Source organism: Pipistrellus hanaki, assembly GCF_964339955.1.
Source record: "Pipistrellus hanaki genome assembly, chromosome: 7".
Classification (NCBI taxonomy): Eukaryota; Metazoa; Chordata; class Mammalia; order Chiroptera; family Vespertilionidae; genus Pipistrellus; species Pipistrellus hanaki.
In genome coordinates this window covers 50,368,866-50,387,976 of record NC_140509.1, presented here as the reverse complement: position 1 = coordinate 50,387,976, position 19,111 = coordinate 50,368,866, and the positions used below count along the sequence as shown (strand labels likewise).

Genomic DNA, 19,111 nt, shown 5'->3' with positions numbered 1-19,111 from the left:
ATTAGCAATTTTGTAGGCATAGAAGTTATCCTGTTAAAAAAAATGATAGTGATGCAAATTATTTTTTATCTGTAACATTTATTTCACATGGTTGGGAAAACTGGTTTCTACCTGGCAAATCATTATCTCCAAACATTTTATTTTATTGCTTTAAATGATTTTAAACAGTTTTTCACTTATTAGCAAATACATTTCAGCATTCTTGATTGTGTATACTTATGCATATGTCTGTTCTCCAAATTCTTCTTTGAATAATAAATAAATAAAATATCCATTGAACATCCAGTTTATATTTTCACGAGTAAGATTTAATTTTTTTTTTAAATTATACTTTAGCATTTTTTTTATGGTACTTTCACCAAGATACCCAAGTGAATTCACCTGACAGAACCAAATATATTGGTGAGCTGGAGAAGTAGCCCTATGGGTCTATTTATGCTAAGGCACATATTTTCTTGTACAACAGAGTGAATACCAATTGTCAATAGAACTTTAGCTTTTCTGACTTTCCAATTCTCAATTTTTTTTCTTCCTCTTCCTCTACTGTTTGTTTTGTTTTGCTTTTGTTTCTAGATCTTGCCTAACTAGTAAAATATCCCAAATTGGTAACAACAGTGATTAAGTATTTGGTTTTCTAATTTGGTGATCTCTATCAGATGGATGATGAAATCTATCCTCTACTGGGTGGAAGAGAACTGATAATCTGGTTTATCAATCTCTTTGTTTGCTTATTAGTTCAAATCGGTTAGGAAAATGGTTCATGCCCACTGAAAAGGAAAACATTTATTTATATCTGGATCAGCAAGTTTTTTTTTTTTCCTGTTTACTTTTGACCCTTGGCTGAGGTAGTTGAACTTCAGCTATAAATTATCTATGTGAGAATGTATCACTGTGTCTGAAATGGAAAAAAGGTCTTGACTTCTACTTCCAGAGAGTATTAATACATAAAATTAAAGCATCTCTTAAATTTAAAAACATCACTCTTCTAAGTACCATATATAAATAAATAAGTGCTTAATATTCACACATTCTTAGAAAACAACAAAAAACAGAATTTCTAATGCACAATAATGATGTAATATCCTCCAAAATATGCTTCACAAAAGCCATTTTCTACAAAATGGATAAAAGTGCAACCAGATGGCTTAATAACTGTGATTCAATAATAGACATATGACTTTACATAAACTGTAAATGTCATGTAATATACAAGGGCATATTAATTAAAATTTTACAAGTCTTAGTTTACAAGATCTGATTTTTTATAAAAATGTATGTAATCTAAATTTATAAATATTATTATAATGATTTATTAACCAAATAAGCTAAAATTAATTTTATTTTATGTCAGCTTAAACAGATTATATATATATATATATATATATATATATATATATATATATTTCTATGATCATTCTTCTAAATATACATTAATAGAAGTTAACTAAAAAAGGTTAATGATTACTCTTATATATTTGCATTATATTATTTTTTTTTCTTTCACTTGAAAGTAAGGTTATATTAGGAATCCTAAACAGATAACTTTAATATCACCTCGACTACTTTTTCTTTAAAGTTCAATTTAAAATGCTTATTAAATGTAATATTTAAAGCACTAAATTTCTGATATTATAATACAATGGCTATTAAAAATGAACAATCTAATCATTTAAGTGTCTAAGATGTGATTTCTCTGTTGTACATATGTGTTTACATGTAAACATACTTTGAAATTTTGCAATGACTAGGTTATAATGCATTTGGAATTTAGCAAAAGGTTATTTGTTTTAGACTCTATCTCAAGAAATAGTATTTTTCTGAAAGAGTTATAAAAAGTCTTATAATCATATTTTACTAATAATGAATCTTTAAAGGATATTTCTGAAAAGAGTATTATCATCTGTATTCAAAGGAAAACCGAAGAATTTGTGCAGCTGTATTGTTTAAAGTTTTTAAAACTGAAACAAAACAAAAAACTTTAAGTTCTAAATATCTAAAGAGAAAATGTTAAAGTAGTTCTTAGAAGATATTAAGAATTATCTTTGTAGATTGGCCTTGGGAAATTTCCCCTAACATTCTGTAGATCTCATGAGTCATATGCATTATTATCATAAGAAAAAAAGAAACTTGTTTAGATTACAATGGTTAATATTCATGGGAAGAAAGAATGATTAAAAATGGGAGTTTTTTTTCCCCTATTCAAGTATTAATTCTGAGCATAAATGGGTTGTCAAAACAAATCTCACACATAATAAAAAGAGCATGAATTAAACAACCATGCATAAAAGACCATTAATGAAAAGACTACCCACATTGTGTAGCTGGAACTGGATTTATAATGCATTTTAACTTTTAAGCAGTACAAGAGAATATTCCAGAATATTGTAAGTAAATTACAATCAGGATCAAATTATTAAAGACAGAAAAAAAAATGCAACTGAGTGTCAGATCCTGGCATTAACCATAGGTAAACTGAATGTATTTCCAGAAATACAAAGCGTTCATATTGGGAAAATGGTTTAACTGGCTATAGAGTTTAGTAAGCCTACTATTAAGCGCCTTATAGTAAAGATAACTGTAGGTACCTACTGGGAGTTTAGTACCTATTGGTGCTTTATATAATCAATCTAGAAGATATATATCTATAACCACATTTGCCTGGAGAGATTAAATAAATCCCTAGTAAGTGTCAGATGTAGGATATCATGCCAATACCTAGCTGATGCATCTAATCATTATGTTAAAGTGCACTGCTTTGATTGAACAATCCTTTATTTTCATTATTAATGCTGCTTTCCAATTCTCTGGTCTTTATTTGTTTTTGTAATCAATTAAAATGAAGCAGGAACTCATAGTGTTCTGAAAACAGTTAAGAGACCTACAAAGCAAACTAATTTATAGTATAGCTTCTAAATAGCTGTGATTATGCTATTTAATAAATGAAACACTTATTTTTAGAGATAATAAAATCTTTCCACTGAAATCCAGTAGTGCTATGGTGCATACAATAGGTTAATAACAATCAAAATCAGTATTTATTTGTTGTCAGAAAATAGAAAATTACAATTTTATTGCCAACCCTGAACTATTCTCCCACTAAAAAAGATTTAATATGGAAATTTATGGTATAAGAAAAATAAAGTATATAATTATTCATAATTTAACTCCAGTTAAGGTTGCATGTCTCAATACTACAAAACACACTACTTATGCATATATGCATATATGTGCAGACACATTCACTCATCTGGAAAGTTCTCATTGAAATTGTTAAAGAAATACTCTAATATGGGAGGCCAATGAAAGTGCTCATCAGCATGTATTAAGGATTTAAACAACTGAAGGCACTGCCAAAGTCACAAATATTACAGCAAAAAAGAGAAATTAGAGTTATTTCAGCACCTGATCCCTTTAAAACTAAGACATTTAGCAGTAATGTCCAATCTAATCATATGTTTCAAGCAACATTTTAAGGAATCTATTATATTAACTTTGTAATTATCAACACCTACTAATAAGCTCTAAAGTTTATGTTGTTCTTTTTCCAATCTGTGCAGAGTTAGTGGAAAGGATATAAAAAAAAGTTAAGATGATTTATGATTTATGTTTTCTACTTGTAAATATGCCCGATGAAGTGCTAAGACCATTAAGTAGCAGAACAGTTCATGACCTTCCATTTTGTTTGCTTCTAAAGGGAAATAACAGTTCTGTGTTTTCTTAAATAGAAGTCTAAAGCAGTGTTTCCCAACCTTCTCTCATGATGAGAATCACCTGGTGGAGTTGTTAAAACACAGATTCCTGAATCCCAACTAAGAAGTGCTAAACTAGAATTTTTGGGAACATATAGGTAAAATTGTATACTTAACTAGTGCTCTAAGACAGATGTTATATACAGATGTTATATACAGCACTAAGTTAGGTATGCAATTTTACCTATATGTTCTCAAAAATTCTAGTTTAGCACTTCTTAGTTGGGATTCAGGAATCTGTGTTTTAACAACTCCACCAGGTGATTCTCATCATGAGAGAAGGTTGGGAAACACTGGTCTAAAGCATCAAAAATGGCAGGAGAAGTAAATAACAGTAAACCTTATTTTTCTTTCTGATATAATGAAGGAATCAACTACCATGTGATGTCTTCAATCAACTCTTAAGATCAAAGAACAAAGTGATATTATTGCTATTTGGATTTTGGAAAACGAAAGGGAAATAAAAGAACAAAAGAAAATTTAGCTGACCGAAGAAGCTAATTAGTATAAATTGTATTGGCAACTAAAGATCAGCTTCCTAAAAAATTCATCACAGGTCACAGACCTCTAACTGCCAAGGATATTCTAAATTAAGCTAAAGTTTCAGTGTATACATCTCTAATCAATGGACAATAATAGGAATAAAAATGTCTCTTTTGATATTCTATAGCTGGACCCACCTCTAAAAGAAACAGTAAGCATGAATGATGGATCTTTCTTAGCCACAATGCCAATCAGTATAACTTCCTCAAATAATATACAAAGCAGAGAGTCTGGGTTTTTTGTTTGTTTGTTTGCATATTCATTTTAAAAATACCAAAAGATGCTTTTAATCAGCTATTTTGGTAGAAGAGATAGAATTTTCATTGCAATTATTTTTTGTCTAAGAAATTATATTTATTTACATTATATTTTTAAAGGACAATTTTAAAATAATACTTATCTCAGCCTACTTCTTTCTATCAAAAAATATGTCCTTCTTGACTTCCTTCAAATTGTTGCCTAACCAGTGGCTATAAACTTTTGCAGTGACAACTATGATCCATTATCCAGCACCTGACATGCCAGCTCAACATCACTATATTAACTGGCTTTCGAATTTTCTTTCTCCCTGTGGGGACCTCTCTCCTAAGATTGATGAGGTGCAACATAGTGTTTAAGCTGCCATCCTGAGGTGACAGACAGTAAGAGTGGTCCCTGCACTGGATGGAGGAGGGAGGGCAAATGAGGGAGGGAACCACAGTGTATGCTAGAATAAAAGCAACCCAGCACACAAGCTTTCCAAGGCAATTAAAACTTCGTTTCTCAGATTTCACATTTCAGTCAAACACATAATTTATTCTTCAATTAAAGTCCCCAAAGCTTCACTGGTACATGTGGTAAACCCAACCATTACAGAGAATTAAACTTTTGTCCCTCGGACATTTTAGAGAAGTTAAGATAAAAGTCGCTACTCCTTCCAAGTTTAAATACATTGAGACTTGAATCACTTCTTAGAATTCCCCAAATGGTATTAGCGCTTACTTTTTAACTATTGAATTCACTCTGGCAGAGCTAGGGTAATAAAACCCATCATATTCGAATTTTCAGACAGCTTGATAGAACCAATGTTCTTAGTATAGATAAAGGGTAATGAAGCACTTTCTTTCCCATAGGAAAGTCTTTGACTCATATGCTCTGATGCCAACTAGCCTTCACATCTGCTGTTTCGCCATTGATGGCTGTAACTTGGCATGCGAAACTAGTGTCTGATGAAGCAGCTTTACTCAAAGGCACCATTTTATGTCTGGGAATGGGAACATAGTAAAATGGTGTTGGGTTTCTGTAGGCCTTATGCAAATCCCTGTAATAAACATAGAATCAGGCCTCGCATACAATAAATGGTGTGTTAGATGAGGGTGGGGGAGGGAGACAAGCTTCTTGGCTAAAAATAATCTCCTTACTATGCCAATAAATCAAATGCATAATAAAAACTTGGATTAAATATTTATTTCAAACATAATGAATTATCAAAACCACATTAGACACTAATAAGACTATAACACTTTTAAAACACCAACCTTACTTTATAAAAATAGTATTTCCATTTAATGTAAGGTTAACAATAACCCATTACCCACAATCAATAGTTTATCGCTATTATTAAAGAAAAAATAATTTGCAAGAATTAAAGAAATAATATGGCTATGAAAAGCTTTGCTGAGATATATTTTTAGATGACTAGAAAAGGTGTCTGATAGAAAATGAAGAAAGCATCAACATGAACCAAAGAAAATTTTAGTAATAATATTCATCATTAATCTAAACCGACCTCTCAGATACATTGCTGTTCAAATGCACGAAGCTTTTAAATTTTATTTGGCTCCATTAAGTAGGCAGAAAATTTAAAACAATAAATTAAATTATCCACAAACTTGAATTCATGAAACAAGAATTCAAAATAAAATTTCTATTTACTTTAAATAGTCATAGAGTTATTATCTAATTAGTAACTTGCAAGCAAATTATCAAGAATAGATGTTGCCTTGGAAGCCTAATTCTATTCTGTTTTCTATCATCCAAGTTAGAGCAGAATGTCATATTTGAGGAGCATTTTGTTTCAGTTTAGATCTATAGGGAGATGGGTATTGAGCAATCACAAAGTGACACAAAGGAAGATATCAATTAGAATTGTGCAATAATTTGTTACCATTAGTTTAAAAAAGTACATTATTTTTTTCCCACAACAAGGAAAGGAATGACAATAGTTCAATAAATATTTTTGGATAGTACAATAAGCTCAGACAAGAAAACTAGATGAGTTCAAATCTTAAACTGTTGCTCTGAACCTAACAATATCTACCTATTGAGTAAGGTACTTCATCTATTCTTAATATGTCTCCCATTATATAAACACTGAAGTCACATGTACAATTCTTCAACTCTAATATGCCCTCTTATAGGTCTCTTCCCCCATTCCCCCAACCCCCACCCCATGGTAAATGAACATGCAATAAAGACTTATAAAGGAGAGGTCAATATATTCACTCCCTTGGTCCCATAGAACATACGTTTTTATAAATATTTACTCAGAGACAGAAACAAAAGTTAGGATAGACCCCATCATATTTCTATGAGATAGGGAAAAGCTCTAACACTTCATCCTGCTATATGGCAATTCTCGTGCATACTTATTAAGGGATGGTATCAGAGTGAAAATGTAATTAGATTATTTACTTTCAGCAAATATCTATTCAAACGTCTTTAAAGACAATTCAGGGTAATAATCCAAAAGAAGTTAGAATATGGTCAGCAGATTACTTTATGCCTCTGTCTGATATTTTGTGGGGTCTGTGTTTCAGAAGACAAAATGCCCACCCTAATATGAAAGAAAGGGGAGTGGATGCACTGAATCACACATGTACGCCTTAATTTACACAGTGCTGTATAAATCAAATCTCTCAGTAAAAATAAACAAAATAAAATAAATTCAAAAGTAATTTTAGATGATCTTTCTCATCTTTAAAAAGTATTGTAAGTCAATTTCCTGCATATGCAAACGGAATTTTCAAAATGTCTTACCACCAATACAGGAAGAGAAAAATAAACACTTGTTTCAGAAAACAGTTTTCAGTGTAAAAAATACACTAATGGATGCCATTTTCAGAATTTACTTTTCTAATGTGAAAATGTCTTCATAATAAATATATTGTGCCTGAATTACCAACACTATTCTACATAAAAACAAATAAGAGTAATATTTTGCAGAAATTAAGAAAAATATGGGAAATGTAAATCCCTTTTAATTGCATGTGGTAAACTGTCAAGTTTTTACATTGTGTTTGTCAACTCAAAAATGGCATGTTATTTTGGCATTTGAAAAGAAAAAAAAAAAGAAAAAGAAAAAAAAATTTAAAAATCACTCACTCTTTCAAAAAATTATTTCAGGCATGTCCTACACGCAATCCAGGCTTAGAAACCTATAATGTCACCTAGCATAATTTAATTTCAGAAGGCCATTGAACCTAGAAGCTCAGAATAAGTAGCAGACTGTAAAGAACATGTTATAGCTGTATCTGCCCTAATGGCTCAAAGCAAATGGTTTAGAAGTTTAATATGATCAAACATTTGAGGTCATGTGGGTGAGCCAAAATGACTAATGCACTTAGTTATTCTGAATAGTGATGGTTATGCCATGATGTCGTTAGCTATTACTTTTATTGTTGATACTACGAGTCCCTGGGTTATTGCTTTCATAATTAATAAGACACTTAACCTCTTCATGGCCCAGTTTCTTCATCTGTTAAATGAGCGTAATGATAATTGCTTTCTACCTTCCTTAGGGGTTACTGTGAAAATAAACGAGCTGGCAGTCAGTATATACTTTGAGTTCACCTAAAGAGGGAGACTAAGCACAAAGAAAAAGAACACAAAACAAACCCTCTTTGCTGCGAGATACCAAAAGATAAAGCTTTCCCCTACATGGATCAATCCACTTGATTGAATTCCTAACACTATGCTCTACACTTCCAAATAAACTGACTCTTAACCCAAGGTTAAAATGAAAATGCCGCCGGGACTGGTTTGGCTCAGTGGATAGAGCGTCGGGTTCGATTCAGGTCAAGGGTATGTACCTTGGTTGCGGGCACATCCCCAGTAGGGGGTGCACAAGAGGTAGCTGAAGGATGATTCTCTCTCATCCATGTTTCTAACTCTCTATCCCTCTCTCTTCCTCTCTGTGAAAAATCAATAAAATATATTTAAAAATAAAATAAAATAAAATAAAATGAAATGAAAATGCCATAGAATGTTACATATTTTGCAGAAACATTTATGGCTCTCTACAGAATAGCAAAATTTTTTAAGTAATCAAGCATTCGTCTAAAACCCTCTGTCCTAGGTATTACATCAATTAATACAATGTTTATTGTTCCAATGAATAACTGTACAGAATTTGGTAAAAAAAAAAAAAAAAAAAAAAAAAAAAAAAAAAAAAAGAAAAAAAGAAAAAAAGAAAAAGAAAAAAAAAAGTGAGTTGCTGCCATAAAGAAATGTACATTGGAGCACTGATTTAGGCTCACCTAGCAGATGGCAATGAAATCATTAGAAGAGGCTGGATAAATCGGTATCTGTGAATATATGGACAAATAATATTTTTAAAAGTGTGCCTAGTCATATTTTAGAAGATGGAAAATGCACTAATAATCTTTTGGATTTGGCCAAAAAAATTATCCAGAAAAAAATGACAAATATTTAAGGTATTAGCTGGTTTTACATAGGAAATATTAGCTACATAAGAAAAGTAGGAAAAGAGAATATTGACAATAATAAGAACAACAATGAAGGAGGCGCAGGAGGAGGGTAAGAATGAGGGAAGAGAGGGAGAAATAAATTTAAAAGATCCAGGCTGTCTGCAAACATAATTTAGAGGTGACATAGAGTTAGAAATTGCATGGCTGGGTAATAAAAATGTTTCTAATCTTCAGTGTTCTAAGTAAGTAAAAGTTCTCAAAATTGTTCCCATATGATGTCAAGCCTCACTAAATTTCACATTAATCATGTTGCCTTGAAGTGCTTTGTTATGACCTCTGAAAAAATTAGGGCAAAACCTTGTAGAGTTTCTCCTCTGGATAAAGACCTGCTTGCCCCAAATAGCAATAATTAAATCTACAGAGAGACACCTCCTAAAAAAGGATTGTGGGCATGGATTGTAGATAGATTATAAATGGATTCAAGAAATATTTAGCAGGTTTAGCAGAAATGGTATTGGCAAAAGCACTGACCCTCTTGCAAAAGAAACAAAGTCTGCTACAAATGTAGGCAGTCTCTGGGCAACAAGTTTCCAGTAGAAGCACAGCTGACCTGTAAGCTAACTAAAGGTTTATATTACATGTCACTAAGATGTTGTTTTGTTTGTTTGTTTGTTTTGTTTTGTTTTTAAAGCAACATTATTGTGACAATCAGTCACTAACAACATATGTAGAGTCTGTGCTAGGGCCTGGAGATCCCAGTGTGAATAACATAGATTCAATCCTGTTCCATGCTGTCTAGGGTAGTGCTGATACAGAGGAATCAAGCAAATATAGTTTGGTAAGTATTAAATTGTGTGCCATTCTGAGGACCTCATTTGTCTCAGGACGTCAGCATTGAATCATCTCATAGTATCACAAAAAGAAGAATGAATACACCATAATAAAATATTTTGAGAAAGTGAGACCACATTCACATAATTTTTATTACAGTTTATTGTTATAAAATGTTGTCTATTATCATTTAAGTTTTTGTTGTTAATCTCTTACTTTGCTGAATTTATAAATTAAAATGTCATAGGTATGTATGCATAGGAAAAACAAATATATAGAGTTTGATACTATGCAGTTATGGGCATCTATTGGGGGGGTCTTGTAACATATCCCTCAGGGATAAGAGATTACTATAATATATCTTATTTCAAAATACATAGTCTAGAAAAGAGCTTCTAAAAATTGCTCCACGGACTTTTTTATTTCAATTATGAAATTATTTCATTTTCATAACAATAATCAGAAGAATGAATTAATTTAAATTATATAAACATGGTATGATCTCATTTATCTATTTGAAAATTATTTACCCAATTGTTGGTCATAGAAATACAATTTACTTGACAATGTCTAAAATCATTTTATTTATTTATTTTAAATATTTTTATTGATTTTTTTACAGAGAGGAAGGGAGAGAGAGAGAGCTAGAAACGTCGATGAGAGAGAAATATCGACCAGCTGCCTCCTGAACACCCCCTACCGGGGATGTGCCCGCAGCCAAGGTACATGTCCCTGACCGGAATCGGACCTGGGACCTTTCAGTCCGCAGACCGAGGCTCTACCACTGAGCCAAACCGGTTTCGGCTAAAATCATTTTAATTCTAACATTTACAATTAGACATGTAGTAACATCTATAAAATATGCTTTTACTAGGTGCATAACTTATCATGCAGGGGTTTTTATTTAATATTAGAGGTCCGGTGCATTAAATTCGTTCATGGGGAGGGGATTTCTCAGCTTACCTGCACCCTCTCCAATTAGGAACCCCTTGGGGGATGCCCGACTGCTGGTTTAGGCTCCTAACCGCTGACCTTTCTGCCTGCCTGATGGTCCCTAACCACTCAGCCTGCCTGCCTGATTGCCCTCCAACTGGCCTCCCCTGCCAGCCTGATCTCCCCCTAACTGCTTCCTTCTGCCAGCCTGATTGCTCCTAACTGCCTCTGCCTAGGCCCCTGCCACTGTGGCTTTCCCAAAGATGTCCAGTCCAACTAGCATATTACCCTTTTATTAGTATAGATTTAAAAAATATCATGAGACTGGTCCTGTTAGGCATTCCAATTTAGAAATGAAGAGTCATAGGTTTACAAATCTGAATGTCCTATCTATATACAGCCAATAGATGGTGGAGCTTGGAATTATCAATAAGTTCAGGTTTCTCTTTTCAAAGGTTTTTTTTTTTTTTTTTTTTTTGTGTGTGTGTGTGTGTGTGTGTGTGTGTGAGTGTGTGTTTAAAATTATTCCCAGTAAGTATTCAAAATTGTAGACTCTATGTTTTCAGAAGTATTAAGTGATTTAAATTAGATATTTGTTACCACTTAAATGCCATTTTAATATGTGGCAGAAAATTTTTAATAACTACAAAAAAACATGTATTTCCTTTGATTCTGTCTTTTTTTTTTGGAAGACTATATTAGTTAAGCCAAGCTCAGGAGACAAGCTATAGAACTTGGAAAACATGAGTTGCATAATAAAAAGGGGATTAGGCATCAGCTTGTAAAATGTCTGACCCACTTTGGAAATATAGGGATTCTCAAAAGAGACCAAAATGTTTATCAGCTTTAGTTGAGTTATTTTTGAGCCTGTAATCTATATGTATTCATTCTTCTGACTTCATACTTTAGGGTAAAAAGAATGTGCTTGTTTGCTTGACAACATTCTGTATAGTGTTCTGCCCTGGGGTGAGATTTTATTTTTTTTAAATTATATTTTATTGATTTTTTACAGAGAGGAAGGAGAGAGATAGAGAGCTAGAAACCTCGATGAGAGAGAAACATCGACCAGTTGCCTCTTGCACACCCGCTACAGGGGATGTGCCCGCAACCAAGGTACATGCCCTTGACTGGAATCGAACCCGGGACCTTTCAGTCCACAGACCGACGCTCTACCACTGAGCCAAACCGGTTTCGGCTGGGGTGAGATTTTAATTCTACAATGCCAAGTTCCCAAATTCCTGGGGGGTTTTGATTCCTCCTTATGAGTTTTTCTTTATTCTTTTATTTCTTTTTTTTTTTTTTTTGAAAGGTTAAGACATTTTCAAATTTATTAGGTAGTGCCAGGCATTTTCCAGTTACACTCATATCAGCAATATATCAAAGTGCCAACTATTTCTCACCCTTGCCAGCACTTTGTATAGAAAGACCATTTTCACTTGTGCTGATCTGTTTGCTAACTAATCACAATCTTATTCTGATTTCAGTTTTTAATTTCCTCCTTATTTATGAGGTTAAAGATATTTTCATAAGTTCATAGTTTATATATATTGCCTCACTCCATAAAATGCATATTAATATATTTTGTCATTTTGCTTAATAGGAGTCCTTATATATTATAGATACTAGTTCTTTAAAGATCATGTCTTGCAAGCATCTTCTCTCAAGTGTAAGTATTGTCTTTTTATTCTCTTCAGTGTAATTTTTTACATTTATTCATTTATTTTATTAAATTTATTGTGGTGACATTGGTTAATAAGATTATGTAGGTTTCAAGTGTGTGTGTATGTTTTAAATAAGTTTCTCAGGCTCCTAGCTAATTGACTATCTAATTATAATTAAGAACATATTAGTGCTGCCATACAGTTTTTTATTGTTTAAATGAAATAATACTGAAAATTATCATCTGCTCAATTTTGAGCTATTTTACCAGTTGTGGTTTTAGATGTATTTCTTGGATAAATATGTGTGGTGTAGATGTGAAGGAGAAAGAGCCCCTTTTGGAGACAATATACTCATAAAATCAATGACTACAGTCAAACATGTACTTTGGAAAAGGAATTACTTGACACTGAAGAATGGCAATATACCTGACTGTGCTGTACTGAGGACTTACTCCCTCTAAGAACAAGTATTCTGAGCCAGCCTTTCTTGCTTGTAATAACAAAACTACACTATTCTTTGAAATAGTATTCTAGAACTGAGCATTCCAAAACAATTAGCTATCTGCAGGGTCTTGTTAAATTAGTAATAAAACAATGGAAATTCCTTTAGAAATGAATGCTTTAATGGTGTTTCCTGGAGTATTTGTACTCATTGCTATTAATTAAAAAATTAAAAAAATGATGTTAAATATAAAGAGACTACACACTATCATCCCTGGTTTATTGAAGAGTTTCTTCTTATTATTATTTTTTTAAATCCTCATCCAAGGATATTTTCCCATTAGTTTTTAGGGAGAGTGGAAGAGTGGAAAGACAGAGAGAAATAACAATGTGAGAAAAATACATCAATTGGTTGCCTCTTGCAGGCATCCCAGCCAGGGTCCAGACCTGGGAAAAGCCTGCAACCAAGGTATGTGTGTCCTTGACAGGAATTGGACCCAGGGCCTTTGTGTCCTCAGGCCAATGCTCTGTCCACTGAGCCAAATAGGCTAAGGAGTTTCAAAATTAGTATGCCATTGCTTCAGTTACAGATTTCCAGAGAATTTAAAAATAATTATATACCCATTGACTATATAAGCATATACTTTAACAAGCCACAATATAAAGTTGAAATTAGTACCATTTAGGTCTACACTAAAATAACTAAAGAAAAGTCATCATTTAATGTATCTTTTACATTAAGAATTCGGCACGTGATAAAGTTATCAACATAAGGTAATTGTCAAGTTAGTGATTTAGCACTATGTGGTTTTTATTATGACTAGCGTACATTCTAGAAGCTTTCATTCTACAACAAGAAAGCCTATGCTGTAGGAAACATCAAATTGTTTCATGTCAATTTTTCCTGGGCGCTAGGAGCATCCTGGTGTGTGAGAAAGAAAAACAAGAGATGAAAGAGTAACCAGTAAAGTCAATAACAAGGAGAAGTGAAGGTAGGCAAAAATAACACTGCAGAGAACAACTGAGCTTAAAAAAAATAAAAGATAACAAAATACTGGAAAAACTAAAATGATAAAAAAATGAAATTTTATAATGAGAAAGGATAACTTGTTTTCAAATTGATTTTCTAGAAATAAAGCTCCTTTGTAGTCTATAAGAACTTGAACATGAGATAGTCTAGTCTTCTGCAAAACACAAATAAGGTTAAAACCCTGAAGCACTTGTGACACAGAATTAATCACTTTTGGTATTAGATCACATGCACTATTTTACAAACAATTGCAATAGTCCCTTGAATACTTTAATAATTTAAATGCATCACATACATATTCACTCTCTGCAAAGTTATTTACTCACAATGTGTACTTAGCATTTTCAACAGTTGACTTATTTTTCAAAAAATTTATAAGTAATCTTTATTTATCCTAAATGTTAAATTAAGGAAAACTGATTTATTGCAATTAATATAGTCAGATAAATACTGACCGTATTTAGTTACATTAAATATAAATATAAAATGCACATCCAATTAAATATGAAATACACATCCAAGCTTTAATCTAGCTGTTAGAACGCTCAGAGCAAGGACCATGGGCCAGGTACAGAAACTCACCAGGACAGAAAGCCCCAGATGCCTGCCAAGGGGCAAAAATTGGGAAAACAAGAACCTTGCCTTCAAGGGTAACCTATCCTCCCCTAGCATGAGGGTTGGACCCCTGATCTTTCATATCCATGGTCAGGAGGTCTAGACCCCCTGCCTCTTTCCTCCCTAAAGAGAACCTCTGGGCCTCAGTTGTATTTCAGCTCCAGGCCCAGAAAGCAGGAAAACCAGACAGGTGGTGCCCTGGCTGCCACCCATCAGTGGAGACCATGACCCTGAAAGAGCACACCTGCAAAGCTGATGAATATTCTGTTGCGACCCTCCCCTGATACCTCCCCTAATATTTCTATTTGCAAGAGAGAGAGGGATATATGCTCAGGACAAGGGACCCAGTTCAAGCTCTCCCTCCAAGGAGCACATGGAGCCAATCCCTTTCCCCTTCTCTTCCCCCACAGGCATGTATCCTCTCCCCCCTAAGGGACCCAGTGAGACTGCAACCAGAGGAGCAACGGGCAGCAGCAGCTAGACCTGGGCTAACCCCTGAACCTTTCTCCAAGGCTCCCTTTTCTCTGGGTAGCCCCTTCCCTTTGGTTATCCCCATCTCCCATCCCCTTTTCTTTAAATAAATACAATCTTCTTTAATCACCATCAGTGATTGCTATTTAGCCTGCCGGGGCACCACAGATGTTAACCTTTCACTAGCCAGATGACAGATTCGCTTTGAAAATAATTAAATTGTAAGCATTATGTATATTTGACGAAAAAATAAAATTTGTTTAATTCTTTGGGTATGTAGTGTCTTTTAGAACTCCAAACTAAAAGCTGATTTAGTTTTGTAAGAATTTTTACCAAAAATTTACATAATTATTTGGCAAAACTGCTGTTTTAAGTAATATAAAACCCAGATTTATGATTGTGGGAATAGTTTTCCATATGCCCAATTAAGCTACAATCGCCTTGAAAGTGAGAACTAGATACTATTTGCTGTAGAATAGCCAACATAAAGTGCAATTTCTGACACTCAATAGGCACTTAATGATAGAGGAAATTATTTTATAGTTTGAGTCAATTATTTTTTTTTAAATCTACTCTACTACTTGTTTATTTGGACTATAATTGCATTTGTGTGAACAGTGAAGGCATCACAAAATTAAATTTGGTCTATTCTGGCCAGTGAGGTCAGTTGTTGAAAGTAGAAAAATGATAAAGAGGAAAACAAGGCACTCTTTGTTCAGCCACACCTTCCATTTGAATGTTCCGCAGGATTGTCCCTGTAGAAACATTGCAACTCCAGTGGGTAGCCCATTTTCAGACTCCGTGCCACCAGAATGTTAAATGGATGAATGTACAACTAATAAGAACTGTTTCTGATTTTCTCTTTCAGCCCTTCCTTTCCTTCTTTTTCTTTAGGCTTTTGAACAAGTAAACTTTGTCTCATCTCAACAAAGAAATGTATGTATGGAAACAGTCTCACATGTAATCATTCTATTCTTCTGGAATAACCAAGACATACAAATTTTCAGTAAATGCATCACTTTATTTGTTTTGCATTTGAAGATAAAACCTTGTGGGAGAGGGTAGGAGAGACTTACCTTTGGGCAGATTTTCCTCCAAACAAAATTAGAATACCTAGAAAGCAAAAACTCTTTGCCATTTGCAGTATTGAAATGTTTTGCTTTAATGGCCGTATATTTTGTTGTGTACCTGTCCATTCCTGAGGGATATGCTATTGATTGCTCTTTATGAATAACAGTGTTGCTATCCTCCTACATTCATTACTAGAGAAATATTTCTTTGTTCACACTCTATCATGTTAACACATTCATTTTAGATAACCAGTAGGACTTACCTTGAAAAAGGTCATGGTTGCACCATCCTCGACTGCGCCGTACTCTATCTTGGTTTGTTTAGCTAAATCATCGGCAGAGTCAATAGGGGATTCCATCCGCTCCACTGTCAGAAAGGCGGCTAAGTTAGCAGTATACGAAGAAATGATGATAAGTGTGAAAAACCACCAAATGCCTCCCACTATCCTGGTGGAGAGCGCTTTGGGCATGAGCTCAGAACCTAACAGAGATTTGGGGGAAAAGGTGAAACGAATACAGAGAGTTTGATCAGCAGTCAGACACTTTGGTCACAGTGGCAGAACGGAATCACTGTGTAATAAAAGCTTTAATCATTGATTGACATATTGCTTTAGTTAAGCAAACAACCACCGCTGTGAGTGCAGAGACCAACGGGAGTTAGTAGGCAGTCTCTCGGGACATTTGTGTGTAAGTATAGTGACAGGAGACTCAAGTTCTTCCTGAGACATTGCAAAGTAGCAATTGAATACTGAGTGAATAAACTATAAAAACAGAATTAAAAGAAAAAAATTCTCTCGTTTATAAACCATACGTACAGTGTTTCATATTCTTGTTATGTGGATTTTAGAAGAAATGATTTAACGTACGTTCAGTAACATTTCTTACCAAGTATTCTGTAAAGTTTAATTTCATGTACATGGAGCTCCTAAACATTGTCTATCCTGCCATTTCAAAAAGTAATGTTGGTAAAAATAATTCCAATATTCGTGTTTCTTGAGATACAGGGGTTTTAGTCCAGTTTTTATTTTAAAATAAGTAGTATATTACTTCCTATGTATAAAGAAATGTCTCCCATCACTATAGTTGCCTCAGTGCAGGAACCAGAATAAGTAAAGTGTCACAATTTTACTTTTACACATATATAAATATTTCTTAAATATATTACAATACATGGCTGGAGTTGCCTGCTCATGGTATTAATAGGAAAATGGGATCTGAAATATATCTTACTTTTGATTATTATTAATTTTAATTAATTTAGATTATGAAATAAAATCTTAACAATTTTTAAATTGAGCCTTATAGTTTTATACTTCCATTATGTACATTATTTACAGTCTTAATGTTGAAATGAATACATATCAGCATATATTAATTTTTATAAGAAAACTATATTAACGTATGGATATGTGTAATATATGACTATTAGCTTTAAATCATTTTGAATCTATAAGCAAGAAAGCATTGGCTACAAATTACTCAATTTTTAATAGGCTTTGAGTAAAATGGAATGAAGCAAAGATGGACTCCATTTGCTGATTTGTTTTTTAATCATATATTGAATATAATCGCTGATGCTGTAAGATAGCATATCTTTAGGAGGAGTGAAACATACAACAAATTATTGATGTTCACATTGAAAAGAAGTAGTGTTGTGACTGGAATATATTCAAACAGCCCATCTTACACTGCAGGTCATCTTACTCTTGCAATTTCAGAATCAATGAACAAAATATTAAAAAGCAGACACACTTGGACATGACAGCCAACTCCAGCTCCAGACTCTGCCTACCGCTCTGTAAGGAAAAAACAAAAGAGTACCTTTCCGTTGTGGTCGCTCCTAAGCCCTGTCACACACACACACTGGACACTGAAACACTAAATCCTCTCAAGACGATCGGCAGCTCTGGCTGCCCATTCTACCGTGTTTTTTGTTTTTTTGTTTTTTTGTTTAAACAACAACACCAAGTCAAACAAGACTGGGAAAGAAAAAAACATTGGAGACATTTGACAAAAAATGGCCCAATTACCACAAGTTCATATCTTACCCAAGGACTTAAAACAAGTACCTCCTAGGCTTGTGAATCAGAGCCTGGTTAGGGGCTGACTGTCATGTACTCAAGGCAACGTCATGTCCAGCACTACATCCCACTAATTCCTGGGAGCTTGGCATCAGCCAGGATAGTATGGGTTCCTCTTTCATGTATCCACCAGCAGTGAAGTAGTTATGTGGCAAAGCAAACGTATATTTGAATTTTTCTCTTGGATTACTTGTTTTAATTTTCGGAGATATCAGTTATAGTCTTATTTTTAATTGCTAGACTTCATAGATGTCAAACTCATCTTGTGAGTATACAAATGCTCTAAAACTTCCAAATACCTTCGAAAAGATATTTTACTTTTCAAAGTGGTAGCAAAAATATTAATAATAAAAGAACTTGGTTATGGTCGGACCTTTATTAAGAGGCTAATATACTCTAGAGCATTGAGGCTAGTTTTTAGCAGTGACTAGCAGTTTGCCTGGTGGTTGTATTACTCAATACTACTTGTAATAGCTGTTTATTTCAAAACAGGTTTTTATTCATTGTTAATATTTTGAAAGCACTACAATATTGTCTTCCAAGTATAGAGTAAGCCTAAGGGGAAAAAATTGGACTCACCCTATAGAAGAGGGAAAATACAAGTACTGACTATTCATCTTATTTAGAAAGAGATGTCACAAGCTTAGATTAGTTCATGCAAGAGCTCTCTTAACTTTCAAATTTTAGGCTGAAATATCTATAAAGCTATATATATGGTTGCTCATAATTTTAAAAAGAAAAATTTATTCCAACTTATACAACCTTGCATACATGTACTTGCTAAATTATTATTTTTCTTTAGATTTGTAGTTATTTATTCTCATTTTAGAAAGTAGATTATAAATTGAACAGTAATGAGTCAATAAATTTATGCATAATATTAAACAAGCAGGAGCAAAGTACCTTTTTAATAAAAAAAATCTTATAATTTAACAATAAATTTTTACTTCTTTAGAACTATAAGGCAATTACAAAGTGAATTTCTTCAAAGTGGACAA

The 19,111-nt window shown here is 33.3% G+C and overlaps 1 protein-coding gene across 4 annotated transcripts in view; it reads right to left on the bottom strand.

Moving 5' to 3' along the window:
- The window catches only part of GRIK2 (glutamate ionotropic receptor kainate type subunit 2), a 526,713-nt gene that overhangs the window by 81,434 nt on the left and 426,168 nt on the right, over positions 1-19,111 (bottom strand). For 3 of the 4 annotated variants that reach the window (XM_084889359.1, XM_084889360.1, XM_084889361.1), the window contains exon 14: positions 16,296-16,513. In XM_084889359.1, coding sequence (XP_084745485.1) covers positions 16,296-16,513 — 218 coding nt within the window. Of the gene's footprint in view, positions 1-13,161; positions 13,769-16,295; positions 16,514-19,111 lie in introns of those variants that run through there. The other variant, XM_084889362.1, reaches the window with a different exon arrangement.